The 20,902-nt window shown below is 40.8% G+C and overlaps 1 protein-coding gene across 1 annotated transcript in view; it reads left to right on the top strand.

The window, feature by feature from the left end:
• iqch (IQ motif containing H) overlaps positions 1 to 20,902 on the top strand; it is a 178,285-nt gene that overhangs the window by 18,855 nt on the left and 138,528 nt on the right. Inside the window, exon 6 of the mRNA XM_072565275.1 lies at positions 6,188 to 6,304. Within this exon, the coding sequence (XP_072421376.1) occupies positions 6,188 to 6,304 (117 nt within the window). The remainder of the gene's footprint in view (positions 1 to 6,187; positions 6,305 to 20,902) is intronic.

The following is a 20,902-nucleotide window of genomic DNA, read 5'->3' as shown; positions in this document are numbered from 1 at the left end:
AAGGGGTAAGATTAAGGAGCCTTGAATGACGAGAACAGAGGAGCTTTTCATCAAAAGAAAGAAGGCAGCTTACATAAGGTGGAGGAAGCAAGGGTCTAGCACAGCATTAGAGAATTACAAGCTTGCTAGGAATGAGCTCAAAAGAGGCTGAGGAGAGCCAGGAGGGGGCACAAAAAGGCTTGGCAGGAAGGATTAGGGAGAACCCAAAGGCGTTTTACTCATACATGAGGAATAAGAGAATGATCAGGGAGAAGGTAGGGCTGATCAGGGATTGCATTGGGAACTTGTGCGTGGAGTCTGAGCAGATAGGGGAAGCCCTAAATGAGTCTTTTGCTTCAGTTTTAACTAAGGGAAGGGACCTTGTTGTGAATGAAAACTTTAAGGAGTGGGGAAACAAGCTTGAACAGATCGAGATTGAGGAAGTTGATGTGCTTGAAATGTTGGCAAACATTAAGATTGATTAGTCCCCAGGCCCAGACCAGATTTATCCTAGGTTGCTCCAGGAAGTGGGAAAGGAGGTTGCTAAGTCGCTGGCGAAGATCTTTGCTTCCTCATTCTCCACGGGAGTCGTACTGGAGGATTGGAGGGAGGCGAATGCCTCAAGAAGAGGAATAGGGAAATCCCTGGCAATTACAGACCAGTCAGTCTTTCTTCTGTGGTCAGCAAGCTTTTGGAAAGAATTCTGAGGGATACAATTTATAACCATTGGGAAAAGCATAGCGTGATTAAAGGCAGTCAGCATGGCTTTGTGAAGGGCCAGTCATGCCTCACAAATTATATTCAGTTCTTTGAGGAGGTGACGAGACATGCTGACAAAGGTCGAGCAGTGGATGTGGTGTACATGGACTTCAACATGGCATTTTACAAGGTTCCCCACAGTAAGCTCATTCATGAAGTCAGGAGGTTTGGGATACAGAGAGATTTGGCTGTCTGGATTCAGAATTGGTTGGCTGATAGAAGGCAGAGAGTGGTTGTAGACGGAAAGTATTCTGCCTGGACATCAGTGGTGAGTGGCATCCCGCAGTGCTTTGTTCTTGGTCCTATGCCCTTTGTAGTTTTTATAAGTGACTTGGATGAGGAGGTTGAGGGGTTGGTTGGTAAGTTTGCTGATGACACAAAGGTTGGAGGTGCCGTTAATAGTATCAAGGGCTATTGCAGGCTGCAGCACGACGTTGACAATATGCAGAGCTGGGCTGAGAAGTTGCAGATGAAGTTCAACCTGGATAAATTCGAAGTGATGCATTTTGGAAAATTGAACTTGAATGCTGAGTTTTGGATGAAAAACAAGATTCTTGGCAGTGTGGAGGAACAGTGGGATCTAGGTGTTCAAGTGCATAGATCCCTCAAAGTTGCCACCCAAGTGGATATGGTTGTTAAGAAAGCATTTGGTGTTTTGGCTTTCATTAACAGAGGAATCGAGTTTAAGAGCTGTGAGGTTTTGCTGCAGCTTTACAAAACCCTGGTGAGGCCACACTTGGAATATTGTATCCAGTTCTGGTCACCCTATTATAGGAAGGATGTGGAGGCTTTGGAGAGGATGCAGCGGAGGTTTACCAGGATGCTGCCTGAACTGGAGGGCTTGTCTTACGAGGAGAGGTTGTTTGAGCTCAGTCTTTTCTCTCTGGAGAGAAGGAGGAAAAGAGGTGACCTGATTGAGGTGTACAAGGTAATGAGAGGCATGGATAGAGTCGCTAGCCAGACTTTTCCCCAGGGCAGGACTAACTGCCATGAGAGGTCATAGTTTTAAGGTGTTAGAAGGAAGGTATAGAGGGGACGTCAGAGGTAGGTTCTTCACACAGAGAGTTATGAGTGCACAGAATGCGTTGCCAGCGGTAGTGGTGGAAGCAGAGTCATTAGGGACATTTAAGCAACAGCTGGGCGTGCACATGAATTGAGGGTAGCGTAGGTTAGGTTATTTTATCTTAGATTGGGATTAACCCTCGGCACAACATCATGGGCTGAAGGGCCTGTACTGTGCTGTACCTTTCTGTGTTCTGTGTTCTATGTGGTAGCCGAGGCTTTGCAGTCAATAATAAATGGTAGACTAGTGTATAGGGTTGAGCGAACATCTCTCTACATTTACAGCAGCACGGTGGACTCAACTAAGTTAGTTATTTTCATTTTTCTTTCTTTGTAAGCACGTAGCACTATTCAGTTTCTCGTGTCACCACACCCCACAAGAATTAAACATATTACCATTGTCCTTTTCTGCATGGCTGTCTGGTATAAAAGTAGATAATCAAATAATCATTAGGTTTAGCATGCAAGCCAGGTTACACTATCTGCACATTGTGGTATTTTGACTTCTTTCTTAAATTAAGACTGCATGACATTAGGAAAAGTAATTCCTCACCTGAAGCAGTCTGAGACCAAATGAAGGAAAAATGAGTATTAACACAGTACATACAAGAACTACAAAACTGACCAGTCATGCTAAAAGCCTTATGTGTAAAGAAATACTATAGAAACCCATGTTTTGAGCCTTGATAGGGAAACAACTTGACACTGATCTTGAAGATCACTGAATCGTAAGGAATGGCAAATCTGGAAGAAAACAAAATCAATGAAAAGTCAATAATATAACAAGCTTCACAATACCAAGTGAGTGAGAAACAAAATTTGGACCAATTTGAGAGAGTTCTTCTTCAGACTTAACAGGGATTGATGCATGAAATGGGCTCCTGGAAAGAGTGACAAAGGTATAATCCCTGGAATCATTTAACAATTGATCAGATGTTATAATGAGATCTATTGAGATGGGTGGCCTAAAGACCTGCAATGAACTTGTGATCATTCCAGCCTCATCTTGCACACTTCCTGACAGCTCTAAGCAGAACAGATTATCTGCCTATCTTACAAGTTGGGAATGGAACAAGCAAACCAGTGTGTATGTACATGCTAACATAGAAACACAGAAAATAAGAGCAGAAGGAGGCCACTCAGCCTTCTGAGCCTGCTCAGCTATTCAATATGGTCAAGGCTAATCACCCAACTAGTACCCTGTTCCTGCGTTTTCCTCATACCCTTTAATCCCTTTAGTCCTAAGAACTATTTCAAACTCCTTTTTTAAAACATTCAGTGTTCTGGCCTCAACCGCATCCTGTAGCACAGTATTCAACAGGCTCACCTGATTGGTGTGCATGAGATGATATTTCTGAACACACCTCATTTGTACCTGCCTAAAGGCAATAACAGCAGGTATCAGAGCAACCAAAGGGATGATTGTGGAAGATAGAAATGGCAAGCTGTAGTAACAATAACAAGATTTTTTTAAAGTCATGTTAGTAGTCAGTTAGGAGCTAGATAAGCCACTGAAGAACTTTGCAGGTCAAATTCAGGTGAATTCCAATGATATGATTAGTCTCACTTCCAATACTTGAGCACATGATTCAGGATGACACTTCAGTACAATTCTGAGGGAGTGTTGTACTGTTGGAGATTTGATTTTTTGGATGAAACATTAAATCATTAGCCCATCCATTCTCTCAAGTGGATATAAAAGCCTATTTTGATATAAAACCCCATGGCACATTTTGAGGATGAGCTGGGGAGTTCTCCTGTTCTGACCAATATGCATCCCTCAACAAACATCTAAAATAGATGTTCTGGTCATTTATTTAGATGAGATTCCCTACAGCGGGGAAACAGGCCCTTTGGCCCAACAAGTCCACACTGGCCCTCCAATGAGTCACCCACCCCACTCTGACTAATGCACCTAGCAACTATGGACAATTTAGCATGGCCAGTTCACCTGAACCGTACATGTTTGGATTGTGGGAGGAAACCCACGCAGAGAATATGCAAACTCCAAACAGCCAGTCGCCCAAGGCTGGAATTGAACCTGGGACCCTGGCGCTGTGAGGCAGCAGTGCTAACCACTGAGCCACTACGCCAACTCTTTAATCTGAATAGAATTCATTTAATTGCTGTTCATGATGGTCTCTCTGCACAAATTGGCTGTTACATTATCTACATTCCAATACTGCACCACAAAAAGTGTTTGATTGATTGTTCAGTGATTTGAGTGTCCTAAGGTCTGACAGTTGTGCTTATACATTTAAGTCTTTCTTTTATATTACTGCTGTGAAATCTGCCTGTATTGCAGATGACAGCACTGACTTTCCAGTAAAATATCATACAATTGGCATTAAAGTTCACAGTGTCAACTGAATACGGAAGTTCTGGTTAGAATGAAGGTATCAAAATTGTTTTAGCTGTTGGTTCTGACAACATTCACGTGGATGCTCGGAGAAGGAAAAACTGAGCTCAGCAAGCTTCTTTATAGCTCACTAGTGCCTGGAATTGTTTTCGTGGACTGGAAGATGATCCATGTGGTGCCAACATTCATAAAGGGCAGAAGTCAGAACTGGAGAATTGCAAGCCCATTAGTTTGACCACCGTTGGAGGTATGTTGCTGGAAGGGATCATTAGAAATACATGGTATGACCACCTTGATAGTGAAAAGGGTACTCAAGCCTGCCTCAAGGCACGACCCCTGTAAACCATGTTCGCATGTCACCAACTTCATTGAATCTGTTTTGAGGAATTTGATAGATGTATATGATCTATTTGAAATTGCATAATCTTGATTGTCAACCAAGTGCTTCATAATAGGCTACTTAATGAAATAGATATCTGTGGAATTAGCAGATGGATTTGGGATTGCTTAAGGAGTTGGCATCTTAGTGTATAAAAGGTTGTTATTATTAGTAGTAGTTCTGCTTGGGGAACAGTTAATTGTGGAGTCCCGCAGGCTCTCCATTTGAACTGCTGCTGCTTACTATTTTAATCAATGATCTGATTGGCTAAATTGCCTACAAAGTTTCAGTTGATGTAAAATGCATAGATATTATGACCTTAGATGAGAAAAGTAGATTACAACAGATCTAAATACATTGGCGGGGGTTGGGGAATGGAATGGTATTGGATAAATGTAATCTTGTCATAGGGTTGGTACAAAACTAGGTATGCATACGTTCTCAAGTTACAAACATAAGGTTGTTAAGTAAACTGAGTGATTAAGGTATGCATGAAGAACTGAAGGATCTTGACCAATGCTGTAAGGCTATTGCAGCAGCAAATAGATTGTTGGCTTCTATTGCTGGGTAATTGATTGCAAAACAAACAATTCTAGGGAGATTAATGCATATGCAGCAACATGTCTTTTATGACCTTTGGAAGTCTCAATGCACTTTACAGACCACTAAGCATTTTTAGAAACATAAAAGCAGGTCATTCAGGCCTTTGAGCCTGAACTGCCATTCTAGATCATGTCTGATCATGTACCTCAGTGCCATTTCCCCATGTTTGCTATTGTAATGTGGGAAAGACTAAGAGAGCTGGGCCTTTTCATGGTGGAAAATTAGATTTTGAGGAATTTTTAAAGTAATGGAAGGATTAGTTTTTGTCCATGGGCATTGGGATAGGCTATAGACTACTTTCAGAAGTGTAAGAAACCTTCAGAACTGCAATTGATTTATTGTTGCTATTCCTAGGTATTAAGGATTACAAAATCATTTTGGATAGATGAAGTTATGCTGCAGATTAGTTGTGATCTAGATGAGTGCCCAAATGGCCTATCCTTGTCTGCAAGTTCCTGTCGGGGTTTGAAAGGTTAGGAGGAACAGAAGTGTGCATGTAAATTAAATAAGTGTAGAACTGGGATAAATGTCAAATGTTTCTTTTCACAATGAGTCTTCAACCTGCATTTAATAATAAAAGTTGCTAGCTTGTGCAGTGAATGCTGATTGACTGCAGTTGTTTGAAAGGGTTCTGCACAAGTTCTAAACTATGGCTGACTTCACTGTCCATAACAGGTCAGAGGAGTATTGGGGAATTTGTCTGTCAGCCACCATGCTTTGCTGAAGCATCTCTGATTACTTTAGGGTTCTGAGAGGAATGTCACTGGTGTGTTGGACTTGCACTATTTCCTTAGGGAGAAAGGCTTGATGAGCAGCTGACCTTTTCCTGTCCATTTTATATCAGTTTGTATGACATATTGTGAATATAAATGGAAAAGTAAAATGATGTAGGACAAGAGATCGAAGTGGTTGCTTCCAAAAGAAAGAAAACCCATCTGTATTCGTATCTAAACTTTTGTATCTAACAATTGTTTGATTATTTAGAAGGAAGCAATACTTTTGCTCAACTACATTTGTAGAAATTAACTAATTTAATCTTTCAATAGCACAAGCATGCCGTGGATATGAGGATTTTACGTGATCCCACCAATCCAAAGAACAGAAATCTTTTACACCAGAACTATGGGATTCAGCTTCCTCTTATTAAGAATGAAATACCTGATGTAAGTACAGTAATTCCTTTCCATGTGTTATTGGACAATGATGGAAAAGTTATCAGTAATTAAAGCATGCTAATTCATTGTTTTTAGGTTGTATTATTTTGTCTTGACTTCCAAGAACATTAAGTAATAGGTTGAAATTTGACCTATTCTACAAGAGGTGTATCTAAAGAAAAAAAGTGTTCTAACTAATGGCCGCAGCTTCTTTCTTGTATAGAATGTAATATTTTGTTAGATTGGATGGGTAGGATCAGCATTCAGAATGATGCTGATGTCCATTCATTATATTGAAGTTTCTCAATTCTGTAGTAAGTTAACCAATCTCAGTTCTGATGATGGAATTAGCATCAGAAACCCATATTAGTCAAATAAAAATTATCCAGTGTTCCCGTTTTCATCATTATACCATGCAGTTTGTTGGATAAGATCTCAAGGTGCAATGTCCGAGTTTGTGGTTGATAAAGATTCATTAGCTTTAATTGAAGAATAGTGAATTTGCCAGTGTCCTGTCAACAATGTTCCCTCAGCCCATTAAATTTTACTCAAAAAAACCAGTGCTTGAACTTCACTAAAATTAAATTTAATTAATCATTCATCTGAGTCCTGTCAGTGAAACCTTATTGAAGACAATACATAATAATTACTGAATTTCAAGGTAATTCTTGTGAAGTATTCTGAGATGTTTCTGAGAAAAAGACCAGGCTTTTTTTTGCCTTTTTAATCAAGGCTGTCTCCTTGAACCATAACTGATGTTCTCGTTCTGTATAAATGTACTTTTTGTATTTCCACTGCAAATCCTTTTGTTTTATGATTATGGTTAATTATGGGGGTAAAAACTTTTAAAGCAAGCAGCTATGGTTAAAGTCTATTTGGTTTAATGAAGGTATACTTGTAGAAGTCCAAATATTTAAAGGAGATAGCTAGCATGCTGGATCTATTTGCTTGGTGCATCAGCACTATGAGATCTCTTTGTATGTTTCCTTTTGAAACAAAATTGAATAGGATACAGGAAGAGATGCCTCGCCAATGTCTCACACTGCGCATTCTCTGTTACAATCTGTGTTTTCTTTCCCTTTTTGATCGATAATATTATAGTGCTACACTGAATGTTATTCTTGTGTAATGCAAAGTAAGGGAGAACACAAAATAAATAGGAGTTTGGTAAAGTGAGGCTTTAATTTCATAAGCCTATTGTGTACAAGAAGGTATGTTTGCAAGTGAGAAGGTAAAAATTGGTAGTGTCTCTGTTACTGTTCCAAACCTTGATTATTTGAACCTCTGCAACCATTTTTGCATTGTGGGTTGGTTTGTGCTTGGGCTCTGAGAATGCAACTTTGAAGAAACATTAACACTGGATACACAAATTATATATGGTTTGTTTAGTGGAGTGAGTGAATTGGGAATAAATACTTGTCCATATCCTTTTGAAACATTGTTAACAAAACTTCCATTTCCGTAGCACAATATCATATTACATCTTTAAAATGTGGACTTAGTGAACTATTTTTGGAATGAATGAATTGTTCTTATGTAGAAAAATGTGAGAGAGTCATTTTGGGCTTGATTTCAGCAAAGCCATGGAGAAGTTTTAGTTTAATGACAGCACCTGCAACACAGATGAAAGTCACTTGTTTTCAGGCTGTAACTTGACAGATTCTTGGCAATAAAAGCCAACTTTGGCAACTGAGTGTATGCAACTCAATAAATGAAAAATTGTGTTGTAAGAAAAGAAAATGAAGCTTCCAGTAATTAGAAAATCAGGAAATCCAAAGTGTTTTCAACAAAATCCTATACTATATATGTTGCATAGTTAAGTTACTTTGGATTCCAACTATCTTTTTCAGATTAGATCACAAACTTTGAGCTTCAGATATTCAGTTGTTAATCAATACACAATTATACATAAAAATAAGAGTCAAAGGCAAGAAATTTTCTGATTGCTTTGTCTGGTAATATTGTAATTGTATGCCTGAAAACTAATCTGGGTTGTACTTTGATCAAAAATAAATATTGATCAGAGATCACTACCTGACGAAGGAGCAGAGCTCCGAAAGCTCAAACTTCCAAATAAACCTGTAGGACCATAACCTCGTGTTATGTGATTTTTAAGTTTGTTCATCCCAAAACTACATCAAAGAAATTTAACACAAGTCTATTAAATGGGAACTGCGTCAATGGAAAAATAGGCCATTTGGTGAAAAGAGAAAATACCTACCTCTACCAAATTTCCAAAATTACTTCATTATATGAATGTACATTCCTTTTCTCCCAACCAGAACATACAGCCATTTTTAGGTGAGTGATGCAGAACCAGTTTATGATTTTTTTTTGCTCCCATAAGCGAACTCAGAATATCCCACATACCAATTCTGATCAGCTTTTCAGTTACCATGGAAATTGAGAGTTATTAGTCATGTTTAGGATTTGCTTGGGATTGCTACTGACTTGTGTGGACCACTGCTTTTAATTTGTAGTTAGTCAAAGCATGGACAGGATAGGAGCATCAGCAGATACTAAGCAGGATGTGTAATGAAATGGAGTTTGCAGCCTCACAGCATCATTATTAATTTTTACGCAATGGAGGGTAGATGGCTGAATGGGTTTGTATGGGGCAGAGAACTAAAATTGTTTTAAAAATGAGCGACCCTACAGACAGAACCTCTCACATCAGACACAGTTCCGTGGTGCTCCCAGAGGACCTTGCATGCTGAAGTTTGGGTTATTCAGGTTTGCTGTGATGTTGGGTATATCAATTGATGACTTACAGAGACTACAAGGCGAATACAAGCGAAAATAGATAATTAAAACTTTAGAAGATGGCATAAGATGGGTTGATATAGTTTTTGACACCTATCCAAATTCCCCTTCTGTTAAAAAAATTGATATTCCTGTACCTTGAAGTTAATTTATTCATTCATGGGATGTTGGTGTCACTGGATGGGCCAGCATTTATTACCCATTCCTAATAAGAAAGTAATGGTGGGCTGTTTTCTTGAACTCCTGCAGTCATTTGATGTATGCCAGTTAGGAATGCTAGGAAGGAGTTCTAGGATTTTAACCCAGCAACATTGAAGAAATTGTGACACATTTCGAAGTCAGGTTAGTAAGTAGCTTGGAGGGGAATTTACAGGCACTGGTGTTACCATCTATTTGCTGTCTTTGACTTTCTGGTGGTGGTCACCAGTTTGGAAAGTGCTGTTTGAGGAGCTTTTTCTGTAATTGATGATACACTGTGCTGCTACTGAGCGTTAGTGGTGGACACAATGAATGTTTGTAGATGAGGTGCCAATCAAGCAAGCTGCATTGTCTTAGATGGTGTCAAACTTAGATGGTTGTTTGGAATTGCATTCTTCGAGTCAAATCAGGACTATTCCATCACACTTCTGGGTTTTACCTGGTAGATGGTGGATAAGCTTTGGGTGTCAGGAGTTGAGTTATTCACTGCAGCATTCCTAGCCCCTGACCTGCTCTTGTCAGCACATAATTTGTATGACTGGGCCAGCTCATTTTCTGCACATAGTATACAATGACTGACTAATTTAACAGTGGCCATTTAAAACCATCATCCAAAGATATTATTAAATCCAAATTTACTACTGCACTCGAAATCACACAGTTATCACCTGGAGACAGTTCAGAAGTTAGTTGGTACATTGTTGAAGCTACATTTAAAAGCTAACTGATGGGTCGCTTTGCCAATAATGAGAATACACGTCAGCAGCAATGACCATAGCATTGGCAGAAGCAATTGGAGTTTTGCCAAATCACAGATCTTTCTAAAGGATTGGACATCGTTGATACTGAATCGTTTCATTGACTTAAGTACTTGTAGTGCCTATGTTCAGTCTGTATTCCAATTGTGCTTATCCCATGAAATTAAACACTATCATATATTATGCATATCGAGTTCTTTCAAAGTTCACAACAGCTAGAGTCAGGATGGTGGGTGGCTGTATTTCATGAGTTTGCATGATATAGTGCAAAACATGATCTGATCAGGATAGTCAATATCCATCAGAATTACTTTGAAACAGCATATTTCAGCACAACATTTGCATGATGAACAAATAGCTCTGACATTTTTTAGAAGTAACCAATGAGGTCAGTCTTATTGTACATAGAACTCTGCATGTACCCCAACATCTATTAGCCAATGATGGTATGTTTTAGGTAGATGGTGGTAGAGATCCCCATTTCCGAGAACTTAAGAAAGTGGAACTTATTTGAATGTTCCATTTCAAATGTGAATTTGAGTGCAGGATGGAGCCAATTAAGGTACATAAGGAGTTTCTAATAGGCAACTGCACATTCCAATATGGTAAATGTATTATCTGTACGTCAAAAAATGCACCTGGGAAAAACATTCCTCATGGCATTCACCAGATATATTTGCAAGACTTTGGCCTAGTAGGAATCCCATGGCAGTCCCATATGTTTTGGCATATATACAGAACCTGAGGTATTTTTCACCATGCAACCCTGATACTGAAATAGAGTACATCAAGACCATCGTTTTGGATAATGACTATCTTTGATCAGATTATTTCTTGCTAGCAGGTTAAGCTAACTACTGCTATGCAGTAGCAACATGAGTAATGTTAGCCATGAACAGGATGTTATCATCAAGCCAAAGAGACATTCTGCCTATCATACAAAGGAGTAGTGTGCTATATGAGTTTCAGTGCCAGTGTGATGCCAGGTGTATAGGCTGAAAATCCCAAGGACTTGCAGATTTTATCAAGCAGCATATTCCTTTGGCTGTTCATAACCAGCAAGGAACTAAAAATATCCAACCAGCTCATGCTAGCAAAGCTGACATCAAGTATCCAACATTAGATGTGATTCGAAAATTGAGCAACATTTGCTAGCTAACCCTCAGTGTGTGAAGAATTAAACTGACAATCAATTTAAGTATATTAGTTGGATTTTCAGTATGGCACACTTTTGTACATTGGAAGCTATACACATTAATACACAGAAAGAACTTGTAAATATGCTCCACCTGTTTCAACTCAACAAAATAGTAACTTGCATTCAGTGGTTCATTTCTCAGAGCATTGGACTGATCGATTTTACGGTCTAAAATTTAAACAAAGCCTGGCAATTAGCTGTTAATTAGCTTTATGAGTGCATTCTCAATGATAATACGTCTACCGATGAGAATCTATTTTTCAATCAATCGCAGTCTGCTGTCATGCAGTAGAAATATTGGCTTTCCTTTTAAATTGGTGTCCTTGCCAATGTTTTGATGAGTGGAAGATGAAAACCATCAACAAAATATCTATCTTCTTTCAGCAATTTACTCAAATTAGTTGAAGTGTGATGTATTTGATTTTGCGTGAGGTAAAATGTAATTTTCATTTGCCTAATTGTTTTTCTAGTTCTTTGTAGATTTTTCTGAGCATTTTCCTAAGTGTGTTTTTGTTTTGTTTGTAAGTACCGACCCTTTCTGCAAACTAAAAATATCCAAATTTGCAACTTTTTTTAGCCTGACTAAATAGACAATAGACAATAGACAATAGATGCAGGAGTAGGCCATTCAGCCCTTCGAGCCTGCACCACCATTCAATATGATCATGGCTGATCTTTCCCAATCAGTGTCCTGTTCCAGCCTTATCTCCATAACCCTTGACTCCACTATCTTTAAGAGCTCTATCCAATTCTTTCTTAAATGAATCCAGAGACTGGGCCTCCACTGCCCTCTGGGGCAGAGCATTCCACACAGCCACCACTCTCTGGGTGAAGTAGTTTCTCCTCATCTCTGTCCTAAATGGTCTACCCCGTATTTTTAAGTTGTGTCCTCTGGTTCGGCACTCCCCCATCAGCGGAAATATGTTTCCTCCTGCCAGAGTGTCCAATCCTTTCATAATCCTATACGTTTCAATCAGATCCCCTCTCAGTCTTCTAAACTCAAGGGTATACAAGCCCAGTCGCTTCAGTCTTTCCGTGTAAGGCAATCCTGCCATTCCAGGAATTGACCTCGTGAACCTACGCTGCACTGCCTCAATAGCCAGAATGTCTTTCCTCAAATTTGGAGACCAGAACTGTACACAGTACTCCAGGTGTGGTCTCACCAGGGCCCTGTACAGCTGCAGAAGCACCTCTTTGCTTCTATACTCAATTCCTCTTGTTATGAAGGCCAGCATGCTATTAGCCTTCTTCACGACCTGCTGTACCTGCATGCTTGCCTTCATTGACTGGTGGACAAGAACACCCAGATCTCTCTGAACAGCCCCTTTACCTAATTTGATACCATTGAGGTAGTAATCTGCCTTCCTGTTCTTGCCACCAAAGTGGATAACCAGACATTTATCCACATTAAACTGCATCTGCCATGCATCTGCCCACTCACCTAACTTGTCCAGGTCACCCTGTAATCTCCTAACATCCTCATCACATTTCACCCTACCACCCAGCTTTGTATCATCAGCAAATTTGCTAATGTTATTGCTGATACCATCTTCTATATCATTTACATATATTGTAAAAAGCTGCGGTCCCAGCACGGATCCCTGCGGTACCCCACTGGTCACTGCCTGCCATTCTGAAATGGAGCCGTTAATCACTACCCTTTGTTTCCTATTAGCCAACTAATTCTCTATCCAATCTAGTACTTTGCCCCCAATACCGTGCGCCCTAATTTTACTCACTAACCTCCTGTGTGGGACTTTATCAAAAGCTTTCTGAAAGTCCAGGTACACTACATCCACTGGATCTCCCTCGTCCATCTTCCGAGTTACATCCTCAAAAAATTCAAGAAGATTAGTCAAGCATGATTTCCCCTTCATAAATCCATGCTGACTCTGTCCTATCCTGTTACTATTATCCAGATGTGCCGTAATTTCATCCTTTATAATAGACTCCAGCATCTTTCCCACCACTGAGGTCAGACTAACTGGTCTATAATTTCCTGCTTTCTCCCGCCCACCCTTCTTAAAAAGTGGCACAACATTAGCCGCCCTCCAATCCTCAGGAACCGACCCCGATTCTATTGAACTCTGGAAAATAATCACCAGCGCATCCACGATTTCCCGAGTCACCTCCTTCAGTACCCTGGGATGCAGGCCATCAGGTCCCGGAGACTTATCAACCTTCAGACCTAACAGTCTCTCCAACACCAAATCCTGGCAAATATAAATTCCCTTAAGTTCAGGTCCTTCAGCCACTGTTACCTCAGGGAGATTGCTTGTGTCTTCCCCATCCCTTCTAACATCTGTGTCTAAGCACTAAAGGGTTTAAATTCAAAATAACTTTGATATCAGTGTTTCATCTCAATGTTAAGCTATGGGAATGCTCTTCTTCAACATGATCTCACTCTAATCTTTGGAGCTGTAGACAAGCAGTTAGCTCAGTTAAAATTTGCCAATATTTGTAGGACTAGCTCCTCAGGCTTCATTTGTCTAATACACAGACCAACAAGACCTCAATATACATTAAGGTCATTTAGCTAGATTTTGCAAACATTTTGTGTCACCATTTGTGAATGCTTTCTTTTTGAAATGAATGCTATTAATGCACAGCTGAGTTAACTACATTTTTATCTTTATACTAGTTAAATCGCTTAACAGTAGCTTGAGAAATATGAAATGGGATTTATTAGAGGTGTATCATAATTGGCAATTTTTCTTGTTTTCCCATTAGTAAATTCATGTTGCACAAAGTCAGCCACAGTAAAAATCAGTGGCATGCACAATTTTGATTATTAAACACCATGAAAATTATGATTATTCACTTTTTGAAGAAAAGAAGGAAATATTCCCCAATGCATAATATAACACACAGCTTGGCTAGTGGTGCTGTGCACAAAACAAGCATAATATAACCATAACATTAGGAAGAAGATTATTGTAAAGCAGCACTCAGAGACTGGTTGGGAGCAGGCACTAATGTGCAGTTTAAAAAAAAACACTTTTGTGGAACAAACTTAACAAAAGTGAGATTGTGAATGGTTTTTCTCTTGATGTTGTTGTCTTTTGTGCTATTTGGCTTGTGTTTTGTTTATATCCTATCCACTCATTTGATGTTGTAACAAACATTGCTCCCCTGAAATGGATGGTTTTGTATTCCAAGAAATAGACAAGCTACCAGAACAATTTAGGCAATTAAAAAAGCGGATTATCACACACTGATCATTTAAGAACCATATATTTTTCACCACATGCCTTAGTCAACATTGGAAGTCTGAATTGTTGCACTTCTGTGAGTTTTTACACTTCATTGACAGTGACATGTCTATAACCATAAGAACATAAATAATAAAAAGTAGGATTAGGTCATGTCTTCATGCTTCTTCTACCATTCAATAAGTAATGTATGAGCAAATGTCCATTCCAGTTTCATATTCCTACCTGTTGAACCAATGGTTCAAATATGTATCTTTGCTTTGAATATATTCAATGACTCAGTTTTCTGTCATTCATCACCTCTAAGAGAAGAAATTCCCTTCAACTCTGTCCTAATGGGTGACTCTTCATATGCTGCCTAGTTCTGGATGCCTCACAACTCACAGCATCTACCCTTGGAATTTGACGTTTTGAGAATATCACCTCTTTTTTTTAAACTTCAGTTTGATTAACCTTTCCTCACAATGTGCTTAACCTAATAATTAACCTTTACTGAATTGTCGAATGCAAGTATGTCCTTCCTTGAATAAAGAGGCCCAAACTGTATGCAATACTCCAGGTGTGGACCTTTATGTTCCAATCCCACAATTAAAGACCACAATTTCATTTCCATTCCTAACTCCCTTCTGTACCTGCATGCTAACTTTGCAATTCTTATACAAGGACATACAGGTCCCTGCGTACCAAAGGACTGTTTAGTCGTTGTCCTTTTAAATCATATTTTGTCTTTCTATTCTTCCTAAAAATTAAATGGACAATCTTACTGTTTTCCACATGATGCTCGATCAATTAATTTTTTACCCATTTGCAACCTACAACCCTTTGAAGATTCTTTAGGTAGAACTTAATGAGGGTGGCAGGGGTACCATATCTTTGCTATCAGAACTGGCAGCGCCTCCACCAACCCAATCTCTAGGAGTCCCAAGGGAATCACTCCCTAATAGACAGTGCAATGCTGCCACTAGTGCTCCTGGCTTCAACAGGGACATTTACTTGCAATACCTACCCCATCTACCAATCTGTAGAGGCTACCATCTTTCCATTGCTGCTACCCACCACTGGGAATAGAAACCTTCATGAGATCAAAGTTAAAATCACACAACATCAGGTTATAGTCCAACAGGTTTAATCGGAAGCACACTAGCTTTTGGAGCGACGCTCCTTCATCAGGTCATTGTGGAGCGCTCGATCGTAACACAGAATTTATAGCAAGAATTTGCAGTGTGATGTAACTGAAATTATACATTGAAAAATTGATTGTCTGTTAAGTCTTTCATCTGTTAGAATACAGTGATAGTTTCACTTCTTTCATGTGTAAATCACAAAACCCTTTTTTTAAAAATTGCATTCTCGGGTTAGCTGTTAACAATGGTGATAGCTAGACAATATGTTGAAGGTGTTAGCTCCCTGTGTTCTCTGTCTATGACCTGATGTTTAGGTTGATTCTAATCTAAAAAGTGAGATAACAGAGTTTTACATAAATGCATGCAGTTTTTGAGCAAAGTGCAATGTAACTCTGCAAGTACAAATTCACCACACAAAATATATGTGTGCATGTGGGTCTTTGTCTGTGTGTGTGTGTCTGTCTGTCTGGGGTGGGGGTTGTGAGTGTGAGAAAGTGTGTGTGTTTGTGTATATATATAGTGAGTGCAGAGTGTCTTAAGTCTGTGAGGGGGTGTGTGTGTGTGTGTGTGTGTGTGTGTGTGTGTGTGTGTGTGTGTGTGTGTGTGTGTGTGTGTGTGTGTGTGTGTGTGTGTGTGTGTGTAGTGCAATGATGATCACCTGTAATGTGACATGAACCCAAGGTCTCGGTTGAGGCCCTCCCTATGGGTACCAAACTTACTATCAGCCTCTGATCGGCCACTTTGCTCTGCTGCCTGTCCCGAAGTCCACCTTGGAGGATGGTCACCCGAAGGTCCGAGGCTGAATGTCCTGGACCACTGAAGTGTTCCCCAACTGGGAGGGAACCCTCATGTCTGTTGATTGTTGTGCTGTGCCCATTCATCCGTTGTCGTAGCCTTTGCTCGGTTCCCCAATGTACCATGCCTCCGGGCATCCTTGCCTGCAACGTATAAGATAGACAACGTTGGCTGAGTCACTTGAGTACCTGCCATGTACAAGGTGGGAGGTGTTCCCACGCGTAATAGTGGTATCTATGTCCACAATCTGACACGTCTTGCAGCGTCCACCGTGACAGGGTTGTATGGAGTTGTCCTGAGAGCTGGGCTGTTTGCTACGAACAATGATCTGTTTGAGATTAAGCGGTTGTTTAAAGGCAAGTAGTGGAGGTGTGGGGAAGGTCTTGGTGAGGTGCTCATCCTCATTGATAATGTGTTGCAGGTCACGGAGAACATGGTGTAATTTTTCAGCCCCTGGAAAGTACTGAACAATGAAAGATACCCTGTCAGTTGCAGCACGTGTCTGTCTCCTGAGGAGGTCATTACGGTTCCTTGCTGTGGCATGTCGGAACTGGTGGTTGATGAGTTGAGCATCGTACCCCGTTCTTGTGAGGGCATCCTTGAGTACTTCCAGGTGTCCGTCACGTTCCTCCTCATCTGAGCAGATCCGGTGTATGCGTAGGGCTTGTCCATAGGGAATGGCTGTTTTAATATGTTTTGGGTGGAAGCTGGAGAAGTGTAGCATTGTGAGGTTGTCTATGGGTTTGCGGTAGAGTGTCGTGCTGAGGTGTCCGTCCTTGATGGAGACGCACGTGTCCAAGAATGAGACAGACAGTCGAGAGTGGTCCATGGCGAGTTTTATGGTGGGATGAAACTTGTTGATGTCACTGTGTAGTTTTATCAGTGACTCCTCGCCATGGGTCCAGAGGAAGAAAATGTCATCAATGTACCCGGGGTACAATGTTGGTTAGAGATCCTGCATAGAGAAGAAATCTTGTTCAAACCTGTGCATAAAAATGTTGGCATATTGGGGTGCAAATTTGGTCCCCATTGCTGTTCCACGTGTCTGGATGAAGAATTGGTTGTCAAAGGTGAAGACATTATGATCGAGGATAAAGCGGATGAGTTGTAGGATGGTGTTTGGAGACTGGCAGTTGTTGGTGTTGAGTACTGAGGCTGTTGCTGCGATGCCATCCTTGTGGGGGATGCTGGTGTAGAGTGCGGAAACGTCCATTGTGACGAGGAATGTTCCCGGTTCGACTGGTCCGTGGGTGCAGAGTTTCTGTAAGAAATCCGTAATGTTGCGACAGAAGCTGGAGATCCCCTGTACAATATGCCTTCCGCATAGCCAGAGAGATTCTCACATAGGGTCCCATTGCCCGACATGATGGGACGTCCCGGTGTGTTGGCTTTGTGTACCTTTGGAAGGCAGTAGAAGTCACCTACACGAGAAGTACGTGGGATGAGGGCATGTAGGGAGCTCTGAAGGACTGGATCCAAAGTTCTGATCAGTGTATTTAATTCTCGGGTGTGTTCTTTGGTCGGATCAGCTGGTAGTTGCCTGTAGTGTTCCTGGTTGTTCAGTTGTTGGTACACTTCCTTGCAGTCATCTGTTCTATTCTGAATGACAACGGCTCCTCCTTTATCTGCTGGTTTGATGGCAATGTTGTCATTGGTTTTGAGAGCCTGGATGGCATTGCGTTGTGAACAAGTGATGTTTTGCTCTACCTTGTGGATACGGCTGATGAATCTGGCATTTATATATTTCCTGACAGTTTGAGCATACATGTCAAGCCCAGGGCAGCTGCCCTCCGGTGGGGTCCATGTTGACACCTTCTTCGGTCGCTCCTCTACAGATCCCTGTGATGACTGTTCCAGTTCATCAGTGGGCTCAGTGAGATCACTGCCAGCACCTTGAAAGAATTCCCGGAGTCTCATTCGTCTGATGAACTCCTCTGTGTCTGCTGCCAGAACCAATGGGTCCATTTTGGTGGTGGGGCAGAAGTTGAGACCCCTACTCAGGACTTCAATCTCTTCCGGTTGAAGGGTGTGGTCCAATAAGTTGACAATAGACTTCCCCGCTGTGATAATGTTGTCTACCGTGGTTCCAGGGCGGGCTTTGCTATTACTGGTAAGAATGCCAAGCTTCTCTAGTTTTTTGTTCTTGGCGTGCATGTATGTGGTGTAGTTTTGTCGCCTTGTCTGTTTGGCAATGTCACGTAATTGTACTGCTGTATCCTGTGTGCAGACTGTGAGTGTGGACTCCATCTGAATTTCAAGGTTGTGGCGCCTGCTGTAGAGTTGGTGCACAAGATGATTGAGAAGTTTATGAGAGGTGCAGTGGCAAAGTCTCTCTGCGTAGTCTGTGTTGTAGGTCAACCTAAGTGGGTTCGTGATCCGTAATCCTTTCGGGATCTTTCCTGCTTGCCTGCATGCCTGTAGAAATTTGATGTTGGTGTCGATATGTGCGATCTTCTTGGAGATCCGCTCCACTTTAAGCCGGCAGTTAGTGGTGTCGATAGTAGTCATGATTTGGAGATGCCGGTGTTGGACTAGGGTGTACAAAGTTAAAAATCACACAACACCAGGTTATAGTCCAACAGGTTTAATTGGAAGCACACTAGCTTTCGGAGCGACACTCCTTCATCAGGTGATTGTGGAAGGCTCTATCGTAACACAGAATTTATAGCAAGAATTTGCAGTGTGATGTAACTGAAATTATACATTGAAAAATTGATTGTCTGTTAAGCCTTTCATCTGTTAGAATACAGTGATAGTTTCACTTCATTCATGTGTAAATCACAAAACACTTTTTTTTAAAGTTGCATTCTCGGGTTAGCTGTTAACAATGGTGATAGCTAGGCAATATGTTGAAGGTGTTAGCCTCCTGTGTTCTCTGTCTATGACCTGATGTTTAGGTTGATTCTAATCTAAAAAGTGAGATAACAGAGTTTTACATAAATGCATGCAGTTTTTGAGCAAAGTGCAATGTAACTCTGCAAGTACAAATTCACCACACAAAATATATGTATGCATGTGGGTCTTTGTGTGTGTGTGTGTGTCTGTCTGTCTGTCTGTCTGTCTGTCTGTCTGGGGTGGGGTGTGTTTGTGTGTGTGTGTATAGTGAGTGCAGAGTGTCTTAAGTCTGTGGGGGGGTGCATGTGTGGGAGTGTGTGTGTCTATAAGGGTGTGTGTGTGTGGGTGTCTGTGTGCGCGTCTGTGTGTACCTGTGTCCGTGTCATGCGATCATCATGCGATCCATGAAATAAGGTAACTAACAGCTGGTTGAAGGTGACAGGGAGGGGCTTGCTGTCCAGAAGTTGAGAATCGGCAGAAGCAGGGCTGTTTGGGATCGGGGCTCCCTGCTTCCTGATGCCCTCAAGCAGGTATTAAGTGCTTTTGTACAAGAGACACCCATCTTTAGGTTTGCTTTTACGTGACATCTTCCTGAAAGCCTTTTGGAAATCCATATTCCCTACACCTACTGGTTCATCCTTGCATATATGTCTTCAAAAAAACTCTAATAACTTTGGCAAAAAAAATTTACCTTTCAATGAAACCAGGTCTTTGCTTGATTGTATTATGAGTTTCTAAATATCCAGCTATTACTACTCAACAATGGATTCCAACAATTCACTTATGACACATGATTAGATTAGATTCCCTACAGATTAGATTCCCTACAGCATGGATATAGGCCCTTCAGCCCAACAAGTCTACATCGACCGTCTGAAGAGTAAACCACTAGACTCATTTCCCTACATTTACCTCTAACTAATGCACCTAACACTGTGGGCAATTTAGCATGGCCAATTTATCTGACCTGCACATCTTTTGGTATATGGGAGGAAACCAGAGCACCTGGAGGAAACCCAAGCAGACGCGGGGAGAATGTGCAAACTGCACACAAACAGTCCCGTGGCCAGAGGCCAGGTTCCTGGCGCTGTGAGGAGGCAGTTCTAACCACTGAGCCACCATGCCACCCAAACTTAGGCAACTGGCCTATGGTTTCTGTTTTCTATCTCCCTTCTGTAAATAGAACATTGCATTTACAGTTTTCCAATTCGCTGGGATATTTACAGGGTCGAGGGAATTTTACAACCAGTCCACTGTCATTGTAGCAATTTATTTTAAGTTATTTAAATACATGCAATCAGGTCCAAGGGACTTGTCAGTTTTTAGTCAAGTTAGTGTGCCTAATACATTTGATCCAGTGTTGAGGATTGTTTTAAATTCTTCCTCTCTGATGCTTCCTGATCATCTATTATTAAAGGATTGCTTTTAGTGTTTTGTACCACAAAGACAGACACAAAATCATTGTTTAAAGTCACTAACACTTCTTTGTTTCCCATTGTTAATTCCTCAGTCTCATTCTTGGAGGACTAACATTTGATTTAACTACTCTTTTTTTATATATGTACATGTAGAAGCTCTTGCTGTCTGTTTTGATATTTCTTGCTAATGTATTCACATAAACTATTTTCTTCCATGTTTTTAGTCATCACTTCCTCTTTCCCAGTCTTCATTGAAAGGATTATGAATCTTTATAATCCTCTATCCAAGAAGGTAGTGGATGCTCC

The sequence above is a fragment of the Chiloscyllium punctatum genome, chromosome 48, assembly GCF_047496795.1.
Source record: "Chiloscyllium punctatum isolate Juve2018m chromosome 48, sChiPun1.3, whole genome shotgun sequence".
In the NCBI taxonomy this organism is placed as follows: Eukaryota; Metazoa; Chordata; class Chondrichthyes; order Orectolobiformes; family Hemiscylliidae; genus Chiloscyllium; species Chiloscyllium punctatum.
Note: the sequence above shows the minus strand (reverse complement) of the source record. Positions and strands in the feature narration are given on the sequence as shown.